General features: G+C 50.6%; 1 protein-coding gene across 2 annotated transcripts in view; it reads right to left on the reverse strand.

Annotated features, from left to right (window-relative positions):
* LOC123759091 (jmjC domain-containing protein 8) overlaps positions 1 to 12,328 on the reverse strand; it is a 41,195-nt gene that overhangs the window by 24,387 nt on the left and 4,480 nt on the right. For both annotated transcript variants that reach the window (XM_069324931.1, XM_069324932.1), the window contains exon 2: positions 8,947 to 9,039. In XM_069324931.1, coding sequence (XP_069181032.1) covers positions 8,947 to 9,039 — 93 coding nt within the window. The remainder of the gene's footprint in view (positions 1 to 8,946; positions 9,040 to 12,328) is intronic.

The following is a 12,328-nucleotide window of genomic DNA, read 5'->3' on the forward strand; positions in this document are numbered from 1 at the left end:
TTTCCTCTCGGCTTGGTTTTCTGGTGGGGGTTGGGGGCCGTCGTCTTGCCACATACTGCACCGTTAGTCAGCTGTCTTGTGCGTCGTTTCACCTCCGGCCTGTTCGTGCGCCGCTTGCACCATCCTGGTCTCTGGTCAGCGTGCTCTGTCTTCTCCTCGGTTGGTAGTGCTCCTTCGGTTCCGGTGTGTTTTTTCGTCGGCTCTTTCCTTTTGGCCTTTGCCTCTGGGGGTCGAGTCGCTGAGTTTTCTTGCTCCTTCGGTTTTAGCGTTTTGGTTGTTCGGTGGCAGCAGTCTCCATCTTTTCTGGCGTGGGGTGGGGTTGCTGCGTTCTGGAGGGGTCCAGGGTTTGTTGGTGCTTCGTTGGTCGGGCCGGGGGTGTGTCGTTTTTTGGTGTTCAGTGGCGGCCCTCCACTGTTTGCGTGCCACGGCGTTTGGGTCCGGAGCGCGTTTTGCGTTGATCCGGTTCTGTTCTTCCCGGTTCGCGGGTGATAGTGTCCCGGGTGGTCAGCCGTGTTCTTGCGGCTAAGCTGCCTGTGTTCTTCCCTCATGCCTGTGGCGTTCGTGGCTTCGCTGCTCTCGCTGCCGTCTGGGCGACGTGGCCTCGCGGTCTTTCGGGCATGGATTTTTGGTGTTCGTGCAAGGGCCTTGCTGCTCGTTGTTCTCGTGTTGTTCCCAGGACTTTTCGGGGCTGTGGTGCCTTGGGTTGGCGTTTGCTGCCGGTTGTCTTGCCTCCTTGGGGGGTGCGTGGTGTCCGCCTCCCGGTTCTGTCCCTTTGACCTTCCTCTGTGGGTAGTTAGCTCCGAGGAGCCGACGGGGCTCCCCCCAGAAAACCAGCGTTGAATGTAATGAAACGCCATTTTCTGGGTGAGACCCGGAGGCTCCCCGGCAACCCTCCCTCCCTCCGGTCGGCGGTTTTTCGCGTGTTTTGACATCCAGCCTCAGAACTGATGGGTGGATAGCCGGCGTGGGAGGTCTGGGGCTCCCCCTTCCCCCTCCCGGGGAGGGGGGAGCTGCGCAGACAGCGGCGCGGTGACGTATGACGTCATACTAGTTTCCTTGTTTTCTGTTGAGTTCTATCCACTAGTTCGGCTTTAGGTAGCAATTTTCACCAGAATAGGGGTTTGTTTTGGAATGCTTACCTTTCTGAATGCTTGACCCGGTCGATGGCAGACATAGAATGCTTCCAACCACACGGGGGTTTCTATAGGCCATTACTCCCCTTGCCTCTCTGAGGGGGCCAGGTTCTGGCCGTGGTCCCCGGTAGGCCCTAGAATTCCATACACATGACTGATGCCAAAGTCTGACATTAGCATATCAGCCGGTAAAGCTCCGGGGAGCCGACGGGGCTCCCCCCAGAAAACCAGAGTTGAATGTAATGAAACGCCATTTTCTGGGTGAGTCCCGGAGGCTCCCCGGAGCTATCCCAGGCTGATATGCTAATGTCAGACTTTGGCATCAGTCATGTGTATGGAGTTCTAAGGCCTACCGGGGACCACGGCCAGAACCGGGCCCCCTCAGAGAGGCAAGGGGAGCAATGGCCTATAGAAGCCCCCGTGTGATTGGAAGCATTCTGTCTGCCATCGATCGGAACAGGCACCCAGAAAGGTAAGCGCCTCAAAACAAACCCCTATTCTGGTTAAAATTGCTACCAAAAGCCGAACTAGTGGATAGAACTCCCCAACAGAAAACAAGCAAACTAGTGTGACGTCACACGCCGCCGCGCTGCTGTCTGTGCAGCTCCCCCCTCCCCGGGAGGGGGGAAGAGGGAGCCCAAGACCCTCCACACAGGCTACCCACACCTCAGTTCTTGAGGCTGGATGTAAAAAATGTGAAAAAAACGCCGACCTGAGGGATGGAGGGATGGAGGGATGGAGGGATGCCGGGGAGCCTCCGGGACTCACCAAGAAAATGGCGGTTCATTACATTCAACCCTGGTTTTCTGGGGGGAGCCCCGTCGGCTCCCTGGAGCTAACTACCCACAGACGGAAAAAGAGGGACTTACCCGGGAGGCGGTCGTCGCTCACTCCTCAACTCGAAGCTGAGACAACTGGCTGCAACCGCCGACCCAAAGCAACACAGGCCCGACGAGGCCCAGGGACATTCACAAGGTAACGGGCAGCCAGGACCCTGTTCGACCGCCAAAATCCCCACGCCTGAATATCAGACCAAGACATATTCCCAAAGACGGCAGCAAGAGTTGCGAACTTACGAACGTCATGGGCACGGGGATAGACCGCAGGCTGGCTGGACTTAATAACCCTGTGGACGACCTGGGAGACCCGAACCCGCGAACAGGGAAGAAGGGAAACCGGATCAACCCACAGCGTGTCCCTGGACACAGAAGCCGTGGCGCGCAAATAATGGCGAAGCGCCACAACCAGATACAAAACATGATGCACCCCCGGCCTGACCAACCAAGCATCAACCACCCACGAACCCCTCCGGAACGCATCAGTCTCCTTCGTCAGAAAAGAAGGAGACGGCTGCAAGCGAACAAAACAATCACCACGACCAAAAGAGCAGAAACCCCTGCGCCGGAGGAGAGCATGAAGCTCCCCTACCCGACCCCCAGAGGCCAAAGCCAACAAGAAAAGTGCCTTGGAAAAACAATCCTGGACTGAAGGGGGCCCACAACGAAACGAGGAGACGAAGGGAAAGCGAGCACTGTGTCCAAAGACCAGGACTGCTCAGGCCGGGCACGAGCAAGCCGGAGGTGAAACAATGCACGAGATAGCTTGCAAAACGGTGCAGACGTATCATCGATACCGAAGGCAAGCTGAAGCGGCTCCGCCAGCGCCCCACGATATGAGGCGACAGTTTTTTTTTTATTATTATTATTTTCTACCACAGACGTGGCCACACATTTACAATGCTAACCAGCATATGTACATTTTCTTCTGTCCTCCATGGACAGGGTTAGAGAAATGTTAAACATATAGTTCAAGGGTTTATTGAACACTCAACCACAGAAGGTGATTCGGTGCTTTTAAAATGCTAAAATGCCCTACATAAAGTGTTTGATGTGTCTTTTATACATAGTGTCATTAATGTACATTCACAAAGGTGAAATGTAATTCTGATCAGCTTCCATATATACTTTATACCCATACATATACATACACACACACATATACATACATATATACACACACATGCATTCACATACATTTGTCTCATTTACTCTGACAGGGTGAGATAGCTGATAAAGAAACTAGTGTGCAATTAAGCACTTAATCACTGAAGGTGATGAAGGTGCTTTTACAAGCTCAGGTTATATAGTTACATCATATATATACATTGTATAATTGATATATTACATGGTCAATCTTGGATACAAGTCCAATATATCATCAAGTGTTCCAGTACTCATATAATAATTATAGAGTTCAGCATACCTTAGACCAGGAGGGCGCAAGTCAGTCAGTATGGGACATTCTACAATATAATGTTCAAGAGAGAGCATGTTTTCTCTTTCACAAAGTTCACACATTGTGTACTCGACATTTATGTTTTGAGAAAGCTGCCAGATACGTCTATATCCCAGGCGTATTCTGGCCACTATAACATCACATTGCCGGGTTCTTGTTCTATTAGTCCCATATGTGAATGTCTCCTCACGATATCTATCATAATATTTAATGCTACAACTTTCAGGTCTTTGTGAATTTGTTAGGTCGGTGAGATTTTCATTAGATATTTGTTTAAGTATTCTCTTTGTCACTGCTAATGAAACACCCATACCAATTCCTACCACTGGTTTTCTGCAGGCTGTCTTAGCAAGCATATCAACAGTGTCATGCCTTGAGATGCCAACATGTGATGGTATCCATAGGAATTTAATCTCAAATCTGTTTTCTTTAGCAGCTAAAACATTCATTCGAATATCACTGACTATTTTAGGCATAAGATGACGGTCCCGAAACAACCACGAGAGGAAGGACAAGACCACCTGAACAGACAAGGAACTAACACGACGAAGACACAAAAAGAAACAGGACCGCCAGGACACTTCATACTGCCGCCAAGAAGAAGCCCTCAGGTGGGACACCAACAAGGAGGCCACCTGATCACCATAGAGATGATGCTAAACTCAAGTCAAAAAACCCATACGCGAAGACTCGAGGAGAAGATCGAACCAGCCACGTGACGTACCGGCCCGATCTGCTGAAAGAGGTGGAGCTGCGGGAAAACCCTTGGGTTTGGACACCGAACAACCAGCGCCTGAAACCAAGGCTGGGCCGGCCACCAAGGGGCCAGAAGGACAACTCTCCCCTGGTAAGTCTCTAAGCGAGTCAGGACCTGGAGCAACAGCCGAACTGGAGGAAAGCGGTACAGGAACCCCCACCTCGACCAGTCTACCCGAAAGGCATCGACCCCGACAGCCTCGCAATCGGGGAAGGGCGCCGCATACACAGGAAGACGCCGCGATCACGCCGACGCGAAGAGGTCCACCTCGGGGCGCCCGAACGTCTGGCAAAGCCAACGGAAGGACTCGTCGTCGACCGTCCACTCCGTGGAGAGGGGAACGAAGCAAGACAGGGCGTTGGCCAAGACGTTGGACAATCCCTGTACGTGAACCGCCAGGAGAGCCAAACCCCGAGAACTCAGCAGACAAGTCACCTGAAGCGACCAACCCCAAAGAGACAAGGACCGCATCGAACCCCCGCTGTTCAGGCAATGAACCACCGGAGAGCAGTCCAAATGGAGCCGAATCGTCGATCTGCGGGCCACCCGAATCCTCCCAAGAGCGAACCACACTGTCGCGAACTCCCACACCGTGCTGTGAGCTCGACGGAAGGACGGATCCCAACGCCCCTGGCCGGCCTGGTGAGCACTGGTCACAAAACCCCAGCCGAGAGACGACGCATCCGTGTACACATCGAGCGAGGGCTCGGGTAGGCGCCAAGGCATTAACCCCGAAAACCCGAAGAGGAAGCCGGTAACGCAGCAACCGACGCAAGGCCCCTGGGGGTCGAACTCAGCGATTGCGAGAGAGGCGGAAGGGGGGACCCCGAAGGAACCAGAACAGCTGACGAAGCCAAACCCAACCCAGCGGGTAGACCACCATTGCGAAGTTCAGGCTCCCTACAGCCCCTCGAGCAACCGCTGGGTGACTCGAGGGGCCCATCAGAAACAGACAAAGGTGGGACCGCAGCCGCAGGAGAGACTCCAGAGGGAGAGACAAGGAGGCGGTTCGAGTCCCAATCGAGACCCAGCCAAGTCCGAACCTGAGAGGGAACCAGATGGAACTTCCTCCAGTTCACCAAGAACCCGAACTCGGCGAGCTGGGAAAGAACCAAATCCCTGGCTAGCAAGCAAGCTGACCGGCTGGGAGCCCAAACCAGCCAGTCGTCGAGGTAGGCCAACACCCGAACACCTAGGAGACGCAAACGAGCCACCACAACCCGTGTAAGGCGCGTGAACACGCGAGGTGCCAGGTTCAACCCGAACGGGAGACAACGAAAGCGGAAACTCGGACGCCCCACAACAAAACCGAGCCAGTCCCTGAACCACGGATGAATCGGGACATGCCAATAAGCGTCCCGGAGGTCCAGGGACACCATCCAAGCGCCCGGCTCCAAGAGGAGCCGAACCTGAGACAGCGTAGTCATCCGAAAGGAGGGGCAATGAATCCAGGGGTTCAGACGGCACAAGTCCAGAATGAACCGCAGGTCCGCGCAGTCCCGTTTCGGAACCGGAAACAGACGGGAAACCCATCTGAGGGACGACGTCGTTTCGACGACGCTCAAGCGTATCCACTCCAAGACGACTCGACAGAGCGCAGGGGAAGAAACCTGCCCTGCCAGCCCCGACCCCCCAAAGGGGGGAGGGGCCACCCAACGCCACCGCAGGCCGCCAGACACGACCCGAAAGGCCCACGAATCGTGGGACCAGGCGCAGGCAAACAGCGCAAGCCGCCCCCCCCATTGCACCGTCAATGGGGCAAACCGCGAAAGGGCCAGCGACCCTTACGAGACCCAGAACCCAGCACAGAGCGAACACCGCGCCGACCAGACGAGGGAGGGTCCGGAGTAGGAGCCAAACCCGAACCTAACATCAGAGGCCTACCACGACAAGAGGAACCCCGAGCCCTGGCACGACCCTTCCGGGAAGACCCACCCCGTGACCCCCGGAAAACCAGCAAGTCCGACATCGGACAACAAGCTGCCGACGCAGCCTGAATAAACTGCGCCACGGCCGACTCCTCAAACAGAAGAGGACAAAAAGGTGAAGAACGCATAAGAGCCAGAGCCCAAGCAGATTCCACGGAGGAACCCAGCATCGTCTGCCAACACGCGAGACGGGAAGCATAAAACAGGGAAACCGTATTCCGCAAAATCGGCGTGAACAGCTTCAACAAGGCAGCCGAGGACAAGGTGCCGGACCCCGGGATGGACCCAAGCGACCTCACATCCTCCACGAGCCAATCCGAGGACAGCTCCAGGAGGGAAAAGAACCGCAAGGCCGAAGCCAAAAGGCCCCGGGCGCGCATTGCAAGTCCTCCGCAATGAGCGCCGCCGAAAGGGTGGGAACCTGCACATGGAGCTGAATAACACCTACATCGCGGGGAAGGGCAGGGGCAAACAAGCACTCATTCAGGTACTCAAGATTGCCCCCCAGGAAAACCTGAAGTACCGTGGAAGCTTCCCGCCACTCCAATGTGCGGGAACGACAGAAGGAATGCCAGGAATCCAAAACAAACAAGGGGCAGTCCACTAGCCAGGAAGACTCCGGAACCTCGTAACGGAGCCAGAAAGGGAACGAAGTCCCAAACCTGATCTCGGACGGATCCATTTCCGAGGCATAATCCGGGTCACGCAGGAGGTAAGCTGCAAAGGCCGCCCGCACCACACCAGGTTGGATGCGATAAGCCGAAAACCTCCAGAAAGATGGAACCGACGTACCCGGGGGAACACGGAACCGAACCCGGGGAGGGGCCGACACCAAATCCAACTCGTACGCAGAAGGGGGAAAAGAAAACCCCACTCCTTGTAACAATAAGCCCCGCTTAGAGGGAAGAAAAACCCAGGCGGGGTCCAGCAGGGCCCAAGGCCCCCAAGTCAGCCACTCCCCAGCCTCGAGGTCCTTCACCATAGGATCCGAGGCAGAGTCCTCTCTCCAAGCCCCGACCCCACAAGAAAAGGACGGAACAGCCGGAAAAGCTGGAGGAAGAGGGGCCCACTGGTCAGACTCAGAAGCTTCGGCCGGGAGACAAGACTCGAATGCCTCTGCCGCCCCCCCGGAAGGGGCACCCCCGAAGCTGCCCGAGTCTCGAGATCAAGTAACCCCTGCTCCGACCTCGAAACCCTCAGACACTTTGGGGCCGGAAGCAGGGGGGGGGGGGGGACCAGATCGAACAGAAGGGGAAGGACGAGGAGGTGCGGACTGAACCAGGATTGAAGCGACTCCCACCCCCAAGTCCGGGTCTCAAAAAGCAAAGCGGGGCAGCCCCGGGGCATCCGGGTGAGCAACCAACCGAGCGCGTTGCAACAGACGAAACCTAGATTGCAACGCACGCGCCGCCTGTACCCGAAGAGAATCATCAGAGGATTGGGTAAATTGAGTCACAAGCAAGCAGCAACACTCACAGGACTCAGGGTCGAAAGTATCACCGACTCAACAGGCAGCGTGGCAGAGGCAAAAACAATGAGGGTCACCCTGAGACAAGGGGACCGAGCAACCCTCAAACTCGCACACAGCGAGCGGGGACTCCGGGGTCACATTCATCGGACCCACGTGCCCCCTAGGAGATTCCCAGGGTACTGAGCGTTTACTTTAAGAGGACTCGCACTCAGGTAGTTCCAGGCAGGGCGCTGCTAACCGGCGCCCAAAACTACCAAGCGAACTTCTATAGCTGTACCCCAAGGACGTGTACTCTTACAGGGTCCTTGGGGCGCCACCGAGGAGAACAGTGAAAGGGCAAAAACTAATGGAATAATATGACAGAACCCCCCACCAGGCAAAAACAAAAAGAAAACCAAAACCCCGCAAGAGGACAGCAAACCCCAAGGAACAGAGCCGGTTGCTATGTCGGGAATACAAGCTGTGCAGCACCCTGCACCCCTACCAGTGCAAACTGCCTCTTACCTGCCGGTAACAAGGGAGAACAGAACATCCAAGAGCCCAACAGGCGGTCGAAAAACCGAAAAGGTAAAACGGACCAGCAGAGGCAGACCCCGAGGAGCCTGTGGAAGGTGGCCCCAAGCCCCAAGGGCAGTACTTACAGGGCACCTAGGGAAGGCAGCCCTAGGCGCATGCAACCCGAGTACTGAAGATAACTCCTGACTCTCGCACCCACAAAAACAAACACCACACACAAATCACAGTGCTGTAGCAACACCGGAGCCAGAGCACACGACCTTCACCTATAGCATCAGCCTCAAGAACTGAGGTGTGGGTAGCCGGCGCGGGGGGTCTGGGGCTCCCCCTTCCCCCTCCCGGGGAGGGGGGAGCTGCACAGACAGCGGCGCGGCGACGTGTGACGTCACACTAGTTTGTTTGTTTTCTGTTGGGGAGTTCTATCCACTAGTTTGGCTTTTGGTAGCAATTTTAACCAGAATAGGGGTTTGTTTTGAGGCGCTTACCTTTCTGGGTGCCTGTTCCAGTCGATGGCAGACATAGAATGCTTCCAACCACATGGGGGCTTCTATAGGCCATTGCTCCCCTTGCCTCTCTGAGGGGGCCCGGCTCTGGCCGTGGTCCCCGGTAAGCCTAAGAACTCCATACACATGACTGATGTCAAAGTCTGACATTAGCATATCAGCCTGGGATAGCTCCGAGGAGCCGACGGGGCTCCTCCCAGAAAAGCCTGATTACTGATACAAACAGCATTATGCTGTACAATACATTATGTTATTAAATATATAATACTGAAAATAAACATTTACAACTACCTTCCCAATGGGATTACAAGTACAGTACAGCAATATTTTTTTTTTTGTTTACCTGGTTAAAAATTCCTCTTGTGTAAGTGATTCATCATGTACCACGATATTGCAGGGACCCGGTTGGGCTATTCTGTCCTTAGATTTGGTCACCCTGTAATGAAATAATACCTCTAGTTGTGATATTCTGAAAAGTTGGCAACTGACCTGTTTCCAGTTTTGCTTCACACTAGATACTAAGAACGCAAAGGGCCATAATGCTTAGATGAACATTACTTTCTTTAATCAATCCCCATAACACAAAACAAAATATTTGCACTTCTGTATTTTCATTATGGGCATATGCTGAAGACATACTGTATTTGTATTAGACTGATGTTTTCAAGTGATACTTGAAAACATTTTAGTATGTTTAGTACAGTGGCAGGTAGTACAGTTCAACCAAGAGACAGTTCGTACACAAAAAAATTCTTAAACTGAAACAAATTTTCCCCATAAGAAATACTTTAATGTAAATTTAATTAATCCGTTCCACACACCCAAAAATATTAACCTAAAAATACATTTTATACAGAATACTACTCATATTTTTTACTATACCTTATCTTTATTGAGGACTCTTGTTGGGGTATGGAAGACAGTGTGGAGGGAGGGAGGGAGAAGAGGTGTTAGTGTTTGGAAGGGGCGTCTCCTTCCATTATAACTTTAGGCAGTGATGACATTGCTGGGATATACTCACTCACTCACTCACACTCACTCATTCTCACACTCTCACACACTCTCTCTCACACATTTTCTCATAGAGAAAATAGTAGGTTTAGGAGAAGGCTCAAAGGAAAATGTCAGTGATTTTAGAAGAATAGGAAAATATGAGAAAGAAAAGAACCGCCCCTTAAGGGTGACGTTTAATGGAGTGAAAAACATGATGGAAGTGCTAAGAAATGCCAGGAAACTGCAGAGTGATGAGGTTGGCAAATTTTGGTCAATAAGACAAGACCTCTCCAAGGAAGACAGAGAAAAGCTGAAAATGAACCTAATTGAGGCAAAACGTCTAAATGGGGATAGAAATGAAGAAGACAGAAATTCTTTTTTTTTACAAAGTGACAGGGACTGGAAAGCTTGTGAAATGGTACATAAAAACAAAGCAACAAGATCAGTAGTGGAAGGGGGAGTAAAGAGCAAAGGAAAAGGGAACATGTTCCTGAAAATTGTATATACCAACATAGATGGAGTGAGGTCAAAAACTTTGGAGTTGCAAGATATAATCCAGCTTAGGGTCCCAGATATTGTTGCATTATCAGAGACGAAACTTGAAGGAAATATAATAAATGAAGTCATATTCCCAAGAGGCTACTCAGTTTGGAGACGTGACAGGAAAACTAGGAAGGGAGGAGGAGTGGCTGTACTGGTGAAAAAACACCTGAAGGTAAAAAGAGTTAATATTTGAAAACCCTCTAGATATTGACATAATGGCATTGCAGGTCTGGAATCAGGATGATAAGCTGATAATTGTAAATACCTACAGCCCACCAGCAAGCAACACGTGGACAAAGGAAGAACTGGATGACAAACGAGAGGGCCTCATAATGGTCATGAGAGATATTATTGTACAAGCAGATAAAGATAAATCACGACTGTTGATACTGGGGGACTTCAACTTTAGAGCAATAGACTGGGAGGCCTGTGAAGCAAGAACGGAGGACTTTTGGACATGCAGATTTGTGAACCTCATTCTGGAGACATTCTTGTATCAACACATAAAGCAAGCCACAAGAATGAGGGAAGGAGATGTACCGTCAGTACTGGATCTAGTATTCACCAGGAAAGAAGAAGAGATTTTTGACATCCAGTACTTTCCTCCCTTGGGAAAGAGTGATCACGTCCTGTTAGACATTAAATATGCTTTAAGATATCATCTAGGAGAAAATGGGGACATTGAAACAGTTGATAAACTCGATTTAAGGAGAGGCAACTATGGGGAACTTCGAAATTTTTTTAATGAGTGTAATTGGACAGAATTGTTGCTAGGCAGGGAAGTAAATGAAATGTATGCCAAATTTTTAAAACTATACGAGGAAGGCACACAAACATTCATACCAAAACAGAGATGCAGGGCCAGAAAACAGGATTGGTTCGACAGAAATTGTGAGAGGGCAAGAGACCAAGACACAAAAATGGAATCAGTATAGGAAGAGGCCAAACCCCCAAACATACCAGCGATACAAAGATGCGAGAAACAACTATACAGCAGTAAGGAGAGAGGCAGAAAGAAATTTTGAAAAAGGGATAGCAGATAAATGTAAAACAGAACCGGGCCTATTCTACAAATTCATAAACAACAAATTGCAGGTAAAGAATAATATCCAGAGGTTGAAAATGGGAAACAGATTCACGGAAAATGAAAAGGAAATGTGCGAAACATTAAATGAAAAGTTCCTAAGTGTGTTTGTACAAAATGAAATCTTCAGAGAACCAGACACAATAAGAATTCCAGAGAACAACATAGAGCGGATAGAGGTGTCTAGAGATGAAGTGGAAAATATGCTAAAGGAGCTCGGGAAGAACAAAGCAGCTGGCCCAGATGGCGTTTCACCATGGGTTCTGAGAGAATGTGCATCTGAGCTCAGCATTCCACTTCACCTGATCTTTCAGGCATCCCTGTGTACAGGAATCGTAGCAGACGTGTGGAAACAGGCTAACATAGTTCCAATCTACAAAAGTGGCAGCAGGAAAGACCCCCTCAATTATAGACCTGTATCATTGACAAGTGTAATAGTGAAAGTATTGGAAAAGCTAATCAAAACTAAATGGGTAGAACACCTGAGAGAAATGATATAATATCAGACAGACAGTATGGTTTTCGATCTGGAAGATCCTGTGTATCGAATTTACTCAGTTTCTATGATCGAGCCACAGAGATATTACAGGAAAGAGATGGTTGGGTTGACTGCATCTATCTGGACCTAAAAAAGGCTTTCGACAGAGTTCCACATAAGAGGTTGTTCTGGAAACTGGAAAATATTGGAGGGGTGACAGGTAAGCTTCTATCATGGATGAAAAATTTTCTGACTGATAGAAAAATGAGGGCAGTAATCAGAGGCAATGTATCGGAATGGAGAAATGTCACAAGTGGAGTACCACAGGGTTCAGTTCTTGCACCAGTGATGTTTATTGTGTACATAAATGATCTACCAGTTGGTATACAGAATTATATGAACATGTTTGCTGATGATGCTAAGATAATAGGAAGGATAAGAAATTTAGATGATTGTCATGCCCTTCAAGAAGACCTGAACAAAATAAGTATATGGAGCACCACCTGGCAAATGGAATTTAATGTTAATAAATGTCATGTTATGGAATGTGGAATAGGAGAACATAGACCCCATACAACCTATATATTATGTGAGAAATCTTTAAAGAATTCTGATAAAGAAAGAGAT

The sequence above is a fragment of the Procambarus clarkii genome, chromosome 15 (genome assembly GCF_040958095.1).
Source record: "Procambarus clarkii isolate CNS0578487 chromosome 15, FALCON_Pclarkii_2.0, whole genome shotgun sequence".
In the NCBI taxonomy this organism is placed as follows: Eukaryota; Metazoa; Arthropoda; class Malacostraca; order Decapoda; family Cambaridae; genus Procambarus; species Procambarus clarkii.